General features: G+C 52.0%; 1 protein-coding gene across 1 annotated transcript in view; it reads left to right on the top strand.

The window, feature by feature from the left end:
- BAZ1B (bromodomain adjacent to zinc finger domain 1B) overlaps positions 1-15,550 on the top strand; it is a 53,435-nt gene extending 37,885 nt beyond the window's left edge. The window contains exons 13-19 of the mRNA XM_065647308.1: positions 690-875; positions 5,025-5,172; positions 6,679-6,826; positions 8,597-8,715; positions 10,941-11,092; positions 12,742-12,845; positions 13,400-15,550. Coding sequence (XP_065503380.1) covers positions 690-875; positions 5,025-5,172; positions 6,679-6,826; positions 8,597-8,715; positions 10,941-11,092; positions 12,742-12,845; positions 13,400-13,766 — 1,224 coding nt within the window. The 3' untranslated portion in view covers positions 13,767-15,550. The remainder of the gene's footprint in view (positions 1-689; positions 876-5,024; positions 5,173-6,678; positions 6,827-8,596; positions 8,716-10,940; positions 11,093-12,741; positions 12,846-13,399) is intronic.
- The last annotated feature ends 801 nt before the right edge of the window (positions 15,551-16,351 follow it).

Here is a 16,351-nt window from a genome sequence, read left to right as displayed (position 1 = left end):
GACTTGTTGAGACAGCAGTTTTCCATTTTGGATTTTTTTTTCATAAATTCAGACCACTTTAGGCTTGAGGTAATGATTGTGTGCCAGGACCTGAAGGGTGTTCTGTCCATGGGCGTGTCAGCAAAAGGAAGTTACTGTGCGGGGAACTAAAATGTGGGTTTCTAGTGCTCTGGCAGTTCAGCCTGACTCGTGTGAGCGTTGTTGGTGCACTGGGTGTCTGTAGGAAGAGAGAAATGTGCTGTGGGTAGAGGACACACTCCTGTGACTGGTGCCCGCGCCTCCTGCCGCAGCACGGCATTGTCCACTCGGAATGATTAAAGCTCTGCTTGAGCTGCACCCTGAGTCACTGCAGAGACTTCCCCATGTAGATGAGACCAGAAGTGTTAAGAGGAGGAGAAAAGCAAAGTCACTAAAGGAATGGAAGAATTGCTTAGTGCTTGGTCATCACGTGGGGGGGATTGGTGGGGTTTTTTTGCAAGGCATGATGCTTTTCTCTGAGCAGTGCCATGCAGGATCTTCAGCTGTGTATGAACTGCAGCAGAAGCAGCAGCAATGTGCTGATTCCGTGAGCAGGTGCGGTAGATACCAACACCGCGTTGAGTATCACACGTGTCTGCGTGCGGGACAGACCCACCTGAAACAGCACAGAGTAACCTCCTGCTCTTGGTCACCACGTGCTCTTCCAACAGGTGTACTCGCTGGAGAGCCTGAAGGATTTTGGAGAGTGTGTGATCGCACTCCAGGCTGGGGTCGTTAAGAAGTTTCTTCAAGGCTTCATGGCCCCCAAGCAGAAGAGGAGGAAACATCAAGGAGAGGACTATGTTGCCAAGGCTGAAGAGATAGATGAAGACAAGAAAATGGCAGAAGAAGCCAAGGTATTGTTCGCTTCAGGGTTCTGTTTTGGCCTTGTAATATAATTCTTTGAGCAGGGGTAATACACTTCATTGGGTACTAAATCCTGAGCAGCTTCTCTCAACTCCAATGTTAGAGTACATTGGGTTTGTCATTTATGGGGCAGGTATTCCCTGGTTATTTTGAAGAGTAAGGTATTGGCAAAATTAAAATAGTGTGGAATTGCAGTTAATTTTCTCTGTAGGAATAGGAGATGGATCAAGTCAAGTGTTTGACTTGTTTGTGCAGTTCCTTACACAAGTTGCATACTTTAGTAAAAGCATATTAGGGAGCACTTTTAGAGAACTTAACAGGAGTTCTATCGATCAGGGAGGACTGATGGAAGCTTAATGCCTTTGATCCACAAAGAGAAGGAGAGGCAGGTGTGTGTGACTGCAGGGGAGTGAGGGTCAGGGAAATATCAGCATTTCCAAGAGGCACAAGTCGTGTGTGCAGAGACACCACACCAAATCCTGACCTGGACTTGGACACAGCTCGTCTGGACACCTGGACAAACAAGCCGTGCGCGCCCGCAGTGGGAAAGCGGAATTGTGGGGCTAAATACCCTTCCGAGTAAAGCTCAGGAGGGACGGAGAAGGGCTGCGGAGGATGTGCCTGGGTCCTGCGGGCAGTTGAGCTGTACCTGTGTTGCATCTGAGGAAGGATCCCAGTGCTCAGGGGAGTTTCTGGGCATGAAGTTAAATGGGACGTTAGTGCCCCACGGTGAGACCTGCCCCACTGCCCCTTGAAGTGCTTCTGCCCTGATCAATCACTGACTCTAGCAGAAGTAGCAAGATCAGAATTGGGTCAACAGAAGCATTTGAAATTCCCAACTTAAAAACCAACTTAAAAAAAAAAAAATTAGATGTTTGACTGGTATGGTTTGTTTGGTGTTTGTTTTGTTTTTAAAGCCCCTGTCAGTGCATGCTGGACCCTTGTTTGAACATCAAGTCTTTGCTGTGTAGTGGCATTGCCATGTTAGCAGGATATTTGGATGGGCACTAGAGATTTTCGCATTCCTCACTTGTCCTGGAGTATTTAAACTCTGCTGACTTGGAATCCTTCATGTCTTAGTGCAAAGGGAATGGAAGGCGACCTTACCCTAACAGCCATCAGCAGAATAGCGAGCTGTAAAAATCAGTGATGTCTGGGACACAAAGGACCTGGATCATCATGTTTCCTGTATCTACAGCAACACCACATTGTGCCTTAGTCTGTGTGTCCCACAGCTGTAACTGTAAGGTTGATAGCTGTGGGACACATGGATTTACTACAATGGACAGTAATTGAGCTGTGTAAGCTCTGTATTTAGACCCTGGTCACTTCTCTACTACTGCTAAAGCTATATTAGATTTCAAACCCACATTCGGGGTTTTTTTGCCTGAAAATTGAGCCATTTTGGTCGTGAATGCTTGGGTAATTTCCCCATTCTACCTTAGAGCATTGCTCTGTTACTTCATGACCTGGTTAGGGAGGTCGTTTGCTCCGGCCAGGCCAGGCTTGTGCTGCGGGTTTTGTTGGAGGAATTGCAGAACTGTCAGCTCCAGCAGCCCCGTCTGACACAGTGGCCGAAACCTCCCGACTCGTCCTTTCCCATCTGCAAACCAGCTGCAGCAGTAGGATTTCTGAATATTGCTGGACCCGTAATCATAAGTTACTTTGAGTTTTTTTCCAGTGTTACCCATTTGGTCGAACGAGCCTCCACACTGAGCTGTACGGGCACAGATTCGGTGTTGCCGGTGGAGTGTGTGGTCGTGCTGGTCTCCTCGGTTCGCTGGCTCTTGTGCCCATGTCTCGGGAGCATTTCCTGATGCACTGCGGTGCCTTTGTTGTCTGGCTCAGTTTTCTAAACGTTCATGGTGGCACAGGCAACGTTCAACTTTTTTGTTGGGTATTTGGGTTGGTTTGTTGGTGGTTTGGTTTTTGGCTTTGTGTTTTGGGGTCGATTTTTTGCCTCAGTTTATCTGGAATGAGCTTTCTTTTTGCCAAAGCAGAAAACCTTTATCGATGACCTTGAAAGAGCAGCCCAGATCTTAGATATAGTTATCCGATTTTAAAAAAAAATACTGTTAGGCTTTTAAAGATGAATCTCCTGTATAGGCCAAGAATTATGAAGTCTTTTAGAGCCAGAACTGCACTGAGAGTACATAGCAGGTAAAATACAGCATAGCCCTACTGGAAAAATATGCTTAATATACTTAGAGGCTATATGAGTGAAACTGCAGCCCTGCAGTATGGTTATGTCTCATTTTCCCTGTGAGAAACAAGTTATAGCCCCCGTTTGCTGACATAATCGTCTGTCCTGAGCGCTGCCGCTGGCTCAGCTGCGGAACGTTGCGGCGCAGACCCGGCTCACGCTGCGCTGAACATCGCTCTGTGCTCCGAGTCCCTGCGAACGCCCCCGTTCCCAGTGCCCGTGGCGCTTGGGACTGTCCCAGAGCAGGACAGGGAACGTGTCACCTCCTTGCAGTGTGACACTGTGACAACTGCCTGAACACGGTGAGAGTGGCATTGGGGTCGGTCCTCACCCAAAAACCAGCTTCACAACCAATAATTACAGTTCCCGCTGTTCAGAGGGATTTCTGTCATCTGAAGATACCAGACAAGGTTTGTCCGCCTTTACCCAAGCAGGCATTTTCTGGCACTCTAAAGTTGAAATGTGACTTTTCCTTTAGTATTTTTGTGGGTTTTCTGTTTTCCCTGCTAGATTGCTCCTCTCCAGTCTGAAGGGTATTTCAGTATCTTCTTACAGTCTCCTGTTTTGCCTGGTTGGCACTCTGAACTCCCTTGATAATGGTGCTGCTAAAATGCCATAGTCTCATGATGCTTGGGAAGCAAGGCTAAAAATCTGTTAAATTCCACAGGCTCGGGGAGAAAAATCTAAGCAAAACTTGCCAACAGCTTTTGCAGATTTATCTTGGCCCAGCAGTTACCCAATATGTTAACAGCAAAACCCATGGAACAGTTACTTGGAAAATCAATTACACAGTACGAGAAGCACCTCAACAATGTTCTGCAAAGAAACAGCACGATCTGCCGCGATGGGCTGGGCAGGTTTCTGTCTGTCTTGAGTGTCTCGGGCTCCAGGTTCCACACCAGCAATGGCAGTGAGGATGTTGGCATTTTAGAACAGTGTGTGTGTTTTTCCAAGCATCTCATGTATGCTGTGCTTCCTCAAATTCAGTGGGAGGAGAATGTGCAACTCTGCAAAAATCCTGGGTTTTGTTTGGCTCCCAAATTGCTGTCAGCTGCAGAGTTTAGATTTTCCCATCTGACACTTCACTGTTTGTTTTTTCATTCTCTTGGGGTAGAAGAACATTAACTTGGGTCCTATTATGTCCCTGTCATGTCTGGGCCATCACCTCATTGTTGTAAAGCAAAGGATTAACATCGGAGTTGAACATGCGGTGGCTCTGGATTACTCTTCTGTTCTGGTGCATTTCCGATTTACCGCAACATCGTTTCTAAACCTCCAGAGCTGAGTTGGAGCTTTCGCGTGGGGCTCGCGATGTGCAGACTGCAGCAGTTACCTTGCTGCAAATCTCAGGTTTAATGAGATCCCCACTTGCAGCTGATTCTGGGATTTCACGTGCGCTGAGCTCATCTTGTCTCAGGAAAGCGGCTGGGTTTGTATTTGGGGCTCCAAACGCTTTGCCTGTCGAATGTGATTGTCGCCAATGTCACGGTCGCGGGTGCCCGCGGGAGCAGCGGGTCCGGCTGACGGTCCCTCGCCCGCGGCTCCACGGGAGGGCAGCACAGGCTGCTGCTGCCTGGCCCGGCTGCCTCCCCACTTGCATCCCGCATTCTACGGCGCAAGATTTCTGCCTTTTATTTCCTTAGCCCGATGATTATTTGGGTTAGACTTTCAGAGCAAGAATTTAGTGGAGTTCACGTCGGTTGTTTCAGCCTGGCCGTGAAACGCAAAAAGGCTCTACTGTTATGAGCAAACTGACTGATCCAGGGAGGCTGGTTATGGATAAACCACAAACAGGACTGCTGAGGCTCTACAGAAGGAAAGAAATACAGAGTTGAGCTTTGGTTATTAAGGGCCCCAGCTAAAGGATATAAAAATATCTTGGGACTGTAGCGAGCTGTGTCTGTGCTGCGTTGTAAGCTGTGAGGTCTGTCTGCAGGTTGCTTCAGCCACAGAGAAGTGGAAGACGGCAATCCGTGAGGCCCAGACCTTCTCTCGCGTGCACGTGCTGCTCGGGATGCTGGATGCCTGTATCAAGTGGGATATGTCGGCAGAGAATGCCAGATGCAAAGTGTGTCGCAAGAAAGGTATGAATTCCTGCCCCGCGCCTGCGCAACGGGCGGACGCTGTCACCTCTCCGTGCCCTGCTTAGGCAATGTGCCCTTGTAGCCTGTCACTCTGTCTTTTGGCTCTACTTTGAGTTTTGAATGTCAGGATTTACAGTCAGAAGCGTTGATCTCACAGAAGGATTTGACCTTGACTCCAGTAAACCATTCTTATGAAACCAGTACAGAGTCTTGCAGAACATTGCAGAGCTGCTGACCCTGGGACGCTTGGACACAAGTCGTCTTCAAACCCTTCCGGGTGCACTTGTGCTCCTGTCCATTCCCTGGTTTCATTTCTGAGTTGGAATAGTCTTTGGGTCTCTGAGCCTTGTCAGTGAATCCCGTCTTTTACAGAAGGAGGGAGCAAGGAGAGGTTGGGAAGGTTAATTATCCTTTGCAGCCGCGTGGTGGGAGCGAGGTGGGATGATGCCACGTGGAGGCCAGAGTGGGAGCAGAACCGCTCGGTGAGCTGGGGAGGTGCCCAAATAGGTGACAAGGGGCCACCCTCTTTGTGTGCACTATAGGATGAGGGGTTTAGAGTGGTGCAGGTGGAGGGCGGACTAGAAAGAGTGTCGCCAGTGACCAAGCGCTGGGATTTGTTCTGCCATAACCTCCTTTTGGATAGGAGCCTGGAGGAAAGAGCTTGTGAGTACATTCTGCCTCATCATGTGCTTTTTGTCTTATTTTGCTCAAACACTAGTGGGAAATGAGGGCAGGCAGACCTCTGGGGAATGCTGGGCCACTTTTGTTTACCAGAAGGCTGCACCATCCACCTCTTGAAAGAAATAAGGCCTGAATTGGTGCAACATCCTCCTTCACCATGGAGCCTCAGGGACATTCCAAACCAATGCAAAACTGTCCTGTCTGCTGTTGAGAAGGGATTCTAGGCCAGATGTCAGAAGGGGCTTACCTGAGACTAGTTTCACAGAACTTAAGAACTGGGATGTTAAAGGACATGCTGGCAAGCTCTCTGTGCTTTCCTTTTTTCCCAGTAGCTGGCTCAGGACTGTCCCCGTTCCCCTGCGTCAGTGGGAAGCACAGACAGACCAGTTCTGCTGCATACTGATTTTCTTTGTAGGTTTGCTGCCTTAAGTAGAAAGAAGATGCTGTGTAGGTTGACCAGATTGAGGCCAGAGTAACTACATTTCCAGCTCCTTGCTAGGCTCGTGGGCACCTCTGCAGCAAACTTCTCTTTTTCTGTGTTTGGCTTGAGATTTACCTCAGTGGAACCTATTTGGCAGGTTTCTACCTTTGCCTCAAATGAAATCTTTGCAGGGCAAGGGACTTTGCATTGTTCTTTTGGTTTGTTTTTTAAATGCTGCTGGTTTCCGCTGCAGCGGTGAAACGGAGAGGGAAGGTTCCCCACTCGCAGGGAGCACTTTGCATCTTTCTCTTGCTTTGTCCCGACCTCCAGCGCTGTGGCAGCTTCTGCTTCTCAGGTGGAGCGAGGCTGCTGCACTCGAGTACAAGGATATTGCACTCTCCTAGGTGAGGACGACAAGCTGATCCTGTGTGACGAGTGTAACAAAGCCTTCCACCTGTTCTGCCTGCGGCCGGCGCTCTACGAGATCCCGGATGGCGAGTGGCAGTGCCCGGCGTGCCAGCCGTCCACGGCGCGGCGCAGCTCGCGGGGCAGGTGAGTCGCTGTCCTTTGCAGCGCCGTTCTGGCCACAAGACAACCAAACCCTCCTGAACCAGAGCCCCTTTGAACGGTTTGAAATTGCCAACCTGGCGCTGGAACAATAGAAAAGCCTTTTTTTGTTTTCTTTAGGCTGTAACTTTAGCACACCTGTGTTGTACTGACCCATGGCAACTTCAAGGGTTTTAATAAATCACTTCAACATGGCAGTGAAAACATGCACAAAACGTCGACCAAAACTGGATGCGCGAAGGGGTGTTGTTTTCCGTGGGCAGCTGGTTGCATTGCTTTTCTGTGGGAGTGCAGTTGGTAGCACTGCGTCTCTGTGTTCGCTGGGCTCAGTGCTGCTGTGTTCTTGTCAAGTTAGAGCAGATATCGCGCCAGGCTGCAGTTCAGCCCCTACTGTGCTACTAAAAATCAGGCTGCAAAATACTGCTCCGATGTTTTTCTGGACCCAATAAACCTTAACGAGACAGGAGTCTTTACAGGGCTACAGAGGGAACAGGATTTGAGGAGGAATCAAAGTTGTTCTATGCAGCAGAAATTAGTAGTTTCCTCCTGACAGCAAGAGGTTGAACTGTGTTTTGAATCACAAGCTGGAAGTTAAATGTATGCGAGATGTATTTTTCTGTTTACAATGTGTGACTCGGCTGCACGTACCTGCTGCTCAGCGAGATGAAGCATCGAGTGGCGCCCGACGCACAGATCGTCCCTCCCAGGGCGGCAGCTCAATAAGAGCTGCACTAGCTCCTAATGTGCAGGTGGTGTACGGCCTAAATGTATTACTTACTCCCTGGGCACCGTTTAAGAGCTTGTCAGGCCTGTACAAAAACGACAGAGCTTCAGTGCAGCTGTTGTGGCCCGAGATCACGGTTACTTTGATGTGGCAGAGTCACCTGCAAGCTGCTGGGCCCCTGGACCAGAGCCACCAGGTGGGGTGGCACCTGTCCTGTTATCTGCTTTCTGCTCTTGTCCTCCCAGCCCAGGCAGGAGAAAAAGTCAACCTGGGAGCACTTTGGCCTCCCCTGTACTGGAGGAGCTTATTCCTTTTACTGCTTGAGATCCTCTTTCTCCAGAGGACTGAGACTCCCACAGCAGCTCTGCCTTTGTCCCCTTTTGCCCATGTGTGCAGTTTTGTTTTCCTGTTTTTGTAATGTTTGAATGCTTTAACAGACACGTGCAAGAAGTCGGAACTGTCCTGGGCAGGGAGTCTCTGTGGCTTCTGACATCAGCACTGAAGCTGGATGCTTTGCTCACTAATAAATACAAGCTTAGCTGTGAATAATACTAAACAAGGTCTGTTTCCTCTGGTGTGCATCCAAGTGGCATGGCAGTGGAAGGAGATAATGGGAAAATATTCCAGCAGAAACAAAAAAAAGCCCCCCTTTTGAAACTCCTTAGGCCAGGCCTGCAGACCTGGGTGAAACAGCTGCACCTCCTCGCAGGGAGGAGTAATTGCAGAGCGATCACAATCTTCACGTCCTTTATCACATGGTCAAGGTGCCTAGAACAGCAAAAAACATACGGATTCAGCTGCTGGGGATTCTCAGCCCTGATGTTCAGACAGCAGCCTGGGAAGTCTGATTTTAGCTGTAGCTACAAGTTGATACTCTCAGAAATATAGTCGACTGCTTCAGTCTGAAGCTGGGTGTTTATTTCACGTTGGGGTGGTCGGCAACTCTGCCCGTGAACAAGCAGTTCAGAGGGCCCAGGGCCTCTGCTGCCCGGGCTCTGGTACAATGAACATGTTTATCTGCCTTGCTGTAGAAACTACACAGAGGATTCTGCTGAAGATGAAGGTGGAGATGGTGAGGATGCTTCTGATGAACCAGATGCTGAGGAGGAAGAAGAGGAGGAAGAAGATTACGAAGTTGCTGGACTGAGATGTAAGGCTTTGACAATGCAGCAAAGTAACAGAAAACATTGAGGCTCTGCATTGAGTGTCCAAAGTTTTGATCATATTTGGGACCTGTGCTTTTCCTCGCACAGAACAGGTTCTTACTTGGAAACAGTGTCACAGGGGAAGGCGCTGGGGGTGCTGCATGTTGCCTGGGGGGCTGTTGTGAACTCTTGTCCCCTTGTGGCAGGTCAGCGCTGGCAGAGATGGACACTGCGGTGAGCAATCGCTGCCCTGGCTGCGGCAGCAGCGTCCTCAGTCTCTGTGCCCACAGGGTTTGTTGGTCAACTGGATGCTCTGCAGAGACGTGCTTCTGGAGCTTTAACCACAACCCCCTTTCCTTGCTTTTTCCCTTCCAGCCAGCTCACAACCTCTTTAAATGCAGGATTTCTAGTGACTTGGCAAGGAGGCATTTTCAAATAGTCGGACTAGCGCTTCCTCTGCCCGTCCCTGTGGAAGGCGCAGCACTCGAGCTGTGACAGTTCCCTTTGCTTGCACGCAGCGACCACTCAGGATGCGGAACTGGCTCATTCCAGGGCAGCTGAGTGGAATAAAATAGCGTTTTCTAGATCCTCAATGACTGTTCCTCCACTCACCCACTTTTTAGTATGTGTATCCACTTTGTTTTTTAGGGGAATTTGACTTGGTCTCGTTTGGGCAACCTGATGCGCTGAAAAGATCAGTCTCGGAGTGGCACGCTGCCAGCACTGGCTTTCTGTCAAAATGCCCTTGACTGACATAAAATTAACTTCAGAGTGTCTTAACCAGGGCAGATGGTGAAATCTGCGGACTGGAACCCAAACGATTATCCGCTGTTCTTTCAAGGGTTTCCATCCAGGTCTTTCAGACTTGATTCCTCTGCTTTATTCTGGTTTCAGGGATGTTCACTGATACCCTGGCTATGTGCGCTGCTTGTTGTTCTGCGGTGTATCCATGTCCACACTTGGAGTGTGTTCAGCCTGTGTTGCTCGGCCAAGTCAGGAGCTGAGCCAAGGTTTCCAAACAATAGCAAAAGAGGGTTGCAGTCACTAAAAATAAAGCGCTAAATGCAACCCCTGGTTTTAAAGAGCATTAACATGGAAAGGTCACTGTGGAAAACTTCTGTTTTAATAGAGAAGTCCCATTAATCCTTGTGGCGTTTATCCTGGGGGATATAACCTAGAATGTTGGATTGTCAGACATTTAACACATGCCGCACGCTTGACACACAAGCGGAGCGACAGCAGGCGGACGTCCCACTGCCCCGACACACGCTCCCGTTGCGGGGGGCCCGGCAGGATGATTTATGGGACAGGGCTGGATTAGAGGCCGCAGATGAAGTGCTACAGCGCTGGATGCAGCTCTCTGAAGCACTTGTGACCAGGTGGAAGGAGCTTGGCTGGGGAAGGCGACCGACACGTTCTCCTGATACAGAGGGGTCATGGGAGAAACTTAAGACAAGGGAGTGCGTCAGCACGCTTGTGTTTCCATCAGCGCGTAGTTCTGACAGGCAGACTGACACACAGGCAAGTGCCTTTCTGTGGGATATACCGCAGCAGCCCCAGGCTTGGGTAACAAAATCCCATTGTTTCCCACTTGCAGCACATGGAGCAGCTCCCGGCTGCAGTAACCCAACACTCCCCCTGCACACAGGTCACTTTTCAGGGGGGTTTAGCAACTGGCGTATCCCACCGTGTGGGGCCACTTGGAAAAGCACCTGGCCCCAAAGTGGTGAGGGGCGAGGGGGCAGCAGGACACCAGGGAAGCGGCAAGTTTCTGCTCCCAGTGCTTTCAGAAGGGATAGTGCAGTGAGATTTGAGACAAGTGTCTGTCCTTGCGTTGCTTCCCCAGCTCTCCCTTGAGTCCCGACGCATCAGGGTCTCAGCGCTTGGTTTGCAGGCAGAGGGGCTGGGACCCCCAGGTCTCCACCAGAGCTCGGGGGTCTGTCAGTGCTGGCGGGTGTACCCACCCTTAAACAGAAGGCTGGTGCCAGACAGCAGTGGCCTCTTGTTGGGCAGAAGGGGATTACCCGTGTGTCTCAACTGAAGAGGGTATCAGGAGCACAGGACAGGAACGTGTGCGGAGCGAGGAGGGGCTGTGGAGGAGCTGGGTCACTGCAGCCACCCGTGGGCTCGCCAGCTCCTCTGTGCTGCGAGCGAGGGGCTGCGCAAGGGGCTTGTGATCTCTGCTCCCACCTTCACTCATTCCTCTAAGCCCGCGGTGTGTCTGTTTCAGTGAGACCCAGAAGGGCAGCCCGGGGCAAGCAGAGCATGGCCGTGTACTCCTCCAGGCAAGGAAGGCACCAAAGGAAGAAGCAGTCGCTGCACCCCGCCAGGGGACCCCGGCAGCGGGCGGCACCTGTCAACGGCGCAGACATTGATGAGCTGGTAAGAGCCAAATTGCTCCCTGGAGGCTGTTCACATCAAGAGTTATAAAGGAAACAGGTGTTGCGCTTCCTCCCCTTCCCAAAGAAATAACCCTGAATGGGATTGTGAAAGCCGGGCTGGGGGTGGGTTAACAAAGGGGGCAGATCCTGAAGGGCCCGGTACCAGCGAAGCACAGATATGCCAGGCATCTTTCCCCAGCCGCTTTCACACATTGTCCCTCTTGAGTAGCAGGCAGCCTGCAGCTTGTTAAAAGGGTTTTTAATAGTATCCATGTGTCTCTGCAGAGAGGTGGGGGCACTGAGAGGGTCCTGCACGGTCAGAGAATGCCAGCAATGTTGGACCCTTGCTCCCCAGCCTTGGCCGTTTTCTGACAGTTGTTGTCCGTATGGTCACTCCCCAACCTCCACGACATAATTTGGCTGGTGTAGGTTTCACTTGACATTTAAAGAATAAAACCTTATGCTCCTGAACAGAGCAATCGTGTGCGTGTGTGCCGGGCAGGGTGGAGCTGCAGCGTGCGGTGCTGTTTGTCCTGGGAAGGGACACCCCAGGGGATACGTGAGGAGGCTCCAGCCCCATGGGCCACGTCACCAGCCTCTGCTACATCTGCCATCTGTCCACTGAGCAGCACGATGAGTGCTGGTGTGTCCTGTCACCTTCAGGAGTGGCTGCAATCATGGTCTTTGGGCTTGTTGCTGGTTGTGTTGAGTGTGGGTGGGCTGGCTGCTGGGACTGCAGTGTGCTTTTAAGTGGTCTGTGTTAGAGATTGGAGAGAACCAACCAGCGAGCCTGGCACGGGCTGCCACAGCCAGCTTGGAGGGATATTAAATGGAGAAAATCTTACTGGAACAGCTGGGTCTCTGACCAAATGCTGACTTGGGGAAGAGGACTGTGCTGGGGCTTTTCCACTTAACGATTTGTCCCGGGAAGAGACCAAAGCTGGCTTGGGAATAGTGCCCTGTGTTGTGGAGCCTTCTCGTTGTCTCGTGTCCCCTGAGCAGCGATGCCTCGGGAGCTACGTGAGGGACGTTCCTGTGCGGGTGCCTGACCTTGTGTTCAGCCTGCGTACGGGGCGGCAGCGCTCAAGGCATCAGCTGCTTGGTGGTATTTAAAACAGCACGGCCGGCTCTGCGGTGTCGGTACAGCAGCACAAGCGCCTTCTCCCTCTGCCTCTCACTCACTCTCTGCCCCGGGCTCGGAGGAGGCAGGGAGAGGGAATTTACACTCTCTGTTTGCTGTCCTTTATTCGTTGGCTGCTTGTTTTGCCCGTGCTGTCTTTGAACCTGTCTTGAAAAAGCTTGCTGCCCCTGGAGAAACAGACAGGCTGCTTGTGAGCAATTCCCGTCAGAGCTTCTGGATGGGGCTCCCGTTCCGCAGCTCAAGCTGCCACTGTGTGTCTTGGCTGTTACCATCAAAGGTCCCGCAGCAGAGCAGTTTGTCTCTTGATTATTGTGGAAGATGGCTGCATTCGAAAGACTTGAACTTTGTTTCTGCAGCAGTACCACGTATCCCCACCCCTTGGGATGCTCATAAGCAAGAGGATTGAAAAGCTCTGCTAAAAACCAGATTCTTTGACCTCGAAACTGTTTGCCAAACACTAAAACCTGTAGTGCTTCCCCTCCTTCTAACAGCATCCTTTGTGTGTGCAGGTCCTTCAAACAAAGAAGACAACACGTCGCCAAAACTTGGAGTTGCAGAAGTGTGAGGAAATCCTCAGCAAGCTGATCAAGTACCGCTTTAGCTGGCCCTTCAGGTGAGGGCGGGTGGCCGCCTCCTCCTCCTCCTCCTCCTCTCCCTCCGCGGGCACAGGCCTGTCCGCAGGCCATGCGGAGCTCTGGGCTCCTGCTGGATCCAGTTGCTGGTTGTGAGACCGGGATTTCAAAAGCTGGTTACGGGTGGGGAAAAAAGGGAGAGAAGCTGCTGCAGAAGGAACCCCCACACTCTCTCAACCATCCGCTGGGCTGGAGATGAGGTGGTGTGACAGCAGGTGCTGGGCTGGGGGCTCTGCAGCCCCCAGGGCTTGCGGGGCGCTCTGCAGGTGCTGTGACAGCGATGGCAGCCAGACCTGCCACGTGCCGGTCCCTGTGCCGGACCAGCTCTCTGGGCACAGGACGAGCTGCCGTGGCCGTCGCGGGGGTGACACGTCTGCAGCGCTGTCAGTGCTGCTGGGGTTTGTCACCGTGCTGGGGTGCAGGTCAGGGCTGCGCTGGAGCCGAGGGCCTGGGGGGGGATTCTCACCCCTGCAGCTCTGACCGTGCGGCCGGGGCCGGCATTTTCCTCCTATCTCTGTGGCTCTTCGTTCGGCAGGGAGCCAGTGACCACGGAGGAAGCTGAAGATTACTTTGAGGTCATCAGCAACCCTATGGACTTCCAGACTATGCAGAGCAAGTGCTCTTGTGGCAATTACCGCTCGGTGCAGGAGTTCCTCGCCGACATGAAGCAGGTGTTCTCCAACGCCGAGCGCTACAACCAGAACGGGAGTCACGTACTGTCCTGCCTGGAGAAGACAGAGCAGTGTTTGATTGACATGGTGCACAAACACCTGCCTGGCCACACGTATGCGCGCAGGAAACACAAGAAGCTCTCTGCCGAGTGCCAGGAACTGGAGGAGCAGGAAGGGGACAGTGAGTCAGAGCCCCTCGAACATTCCCGGGGGCGGAAAAGGAAGAAATGAGGGATGGGGAGACCAGGGGAAGAGCCAGAGCTGGAGCAGGCCTGGTGGTGCTGCCGGGCAGCAGGATGGGTTGTCTGGAGGGAGCTGGGAAGCAGCAGGCACTTCTCTATTAATCCAGCCTTCCCTTTGGCCTGTCCTAGTTTTAATTTTTCTGCAATTTCCTCAAATATTTTGTCATCCATTGAGTAAGCAGAGATTAATTACTGCTTCCCGCATAATCCGCAAAGCTCAGAAGGAGTCTGTCCTGCGAGGAGGGGAAGGTGGGAGCGCGAGGGGGAGGCCTGGCCGGGCAGGGGAGCTCGGAGCCGACTCCAGCTCAGCACCATCGGCTCCCTGGGGATGAGCCGCCTCCTCCCGCCCACGAGCAGCCGAGCGCTGGGACCGCTGCCTGGGACGTGACACCCGCCTGGAGCTGCTGTGGAGGGATCATGTTGCTGCACGGAAAGACTGGGTGCGATCAGGCCAATGGGCTGCGAGTTCTTGTATGTATATATTTATATGGTGTTAATTCGGAGCCCCTGCTGAAGGGCTGCGCAGGGTGAGCAAGCACTTACATTTATGGAGATGCGGCTTTCACCAGCATCCTGACACACTTGGCTTCCAGGTGCTCTTGCTTTTCCCCTCTCTCTTCCAAGGGAGCGATCTCGGGAGGTTGCACTCCGAAGGAGGCTTTTCTGAGCTCCGCTTTTGTGAGCTCAGCTCTTCACACGTACACGGCACAGAGGAGGCCGTTGGCTTCCCCGCTCACCTGGAACCCCACACAACCGCGTAGCCCTTTGGGTGACCCCGAGTGCCAGAAGCAGACTGGAGAGCGTTGGCTTCCTGCACGCCCTGAGAGCCAGGGCAGCGCAGCAGCAAAACATCTTCTGTGTAACTTTTAAAATTAATTTTCTAATTAAAAGTGGCTTGTTTCTAGCTGTGATCTTGTACAAAGAACACCTGTAAGATACCGTTGTCTTGCTTTGGCACATGTACAGTTTATATAAAATCGTGTTTGCTTTATATTTTCCCCCCTCTTAAAACTCGTTTTCCTGCCAGTAGCTAGAGTTACATCGGGGGTCTGTTGGCAGGGGGTGTCCCAGTCCCTCTCTAGCCGCGCTCTCACCATGTTTTATAGTAAAACCATGCCCATTTCAGCTCCTTCGCCCTCCCCCAGCGCAGCAAGACCGTCCTGCACTGGCCAATGCGCCTGCCCTGCTGGGAGTTCAGCCCTGGCAGCGGGTTCTGCCGCCCGAGATACGGACTTTTCTCTGAGAAAAAGGTGGGTTTTTTCATCGTCTCTCCCTTTCCATCACGACAGGTTTTTATCATGCAATCAGGGCTCCAACTTTTTATTATAGAGGTTTTCAGTTTGGAACAAACCAGCCACAGGGCTACTCTGTACTGCTTTTGCAACAGAAAAGCAAAAGCAGCTGTTGTCGCTCCTGTGATTTGAGAAGAAAAGAATCATTGATTAAAAATTTCAGCCTAATTTTGTGAAATTTTAGGATTTTTTTTTTTAATAGATATTTGTTTCAGTTCTGGACTGTCAGCTGCAGAGCCCAGGCAGTTTCTGGCCTCTTCCCTCCCAGCCCCAGCTCCATGCCCCACAGAGCAGCACTGACATTTGTATTTCGCACGTCCCCTTCAGACGCTTTTTTTTGTCCTGTCCATAGAGAATGTTTTCTGCAGGTCCCACATGGTGAAACCTTTGGAATTGTATGTTTTTTAAAAATAAATGTCATTTGCGGGGGGAGGGGGTTTCTGCTAAGGGCTGTACTTGTAATAAATTGGAAACTTAAAAATAAACATGTACTTGTGTTTGTAAGACTAGCCTGCAGTGTGTCCTTTGCAGGGCTATTGGGGGGTCTCTGCGCTCCCCGCAGCCCCGTCAGACACGATGTCGCTGCCTCCTGGAGGGACAACGGGGCTGCAGAGCGAGGGATGGAGGGAGCAGCGAGTCTGGGTCAGGTCAGCTTGGAGCTCTGGAGAAGCATCCTCTGGGCCATGCGTTGCTGGGGTTGGGTTGTACCTGCCTCGGGATGTGCCTCAGTTCCAGCACCGCAGCTGGTTGTGCCACAGGGGCAGACCATGGGGGCGCGGGAGCAGCCCTGCGTGACCGCCCCTTCTGTCCTGTGTCTCTTGGCTGACAGTGACTCGGGCTCTGTGGGGTGGTGCTGGGTAACAACTGAAGGGAAGACAAGGGGGGTGATGGAGCTGAAATGTCTCTGCTCTTTCACCCTGGCACGGGCTGGCTGCCTCCCTTGTGTGTTTTGCAAGTGCAGCGGGGAGCTCAGCGAGGACGGTTCCTGCTGTGTCTCTGAAGACACGACTCGCATCCCACCAGCCTGGGCTCCAGCGTGGGCTGCGCTGGGTTCTGACAGCCGGAGCTGCTGATGCACAACCCGCCAGCTGTGTTGGGCGAAGGTCTGTGTGCGCTCCTGCTGGTGCTGCTCTGCAGGAGGGCGATGGCTCCTGGGTGTCTTCATCGTCCTCCTTGCTCAGGAGCTGAGCTGGGAGCGCTCCAGCCAGGTCCAGCTCTGCTGGGCAGAGGAAAATCCGCTGGTGGTTTGAGGGCTCCCAGCGATGGACAGATCCTGCTTTGC

The sequence above is a fragment of the Caloenas nicobarica genome, chromosome 17 (assembly GCF_036013445.1).
Source record: "Caloenas nicobarica isolate bCalNic1 chromosome 17, bCalNic1.hap1, whole genome shotgun sequence".
NCBI lineage: Eukaryota > Metazoa > Chordata > Aves > Columbiformes > Columbidae > Caloenas > Caloenas nicobarica.
This window is presented reverse-complemented; position numbering and strand designations above follow the sequence as displayed.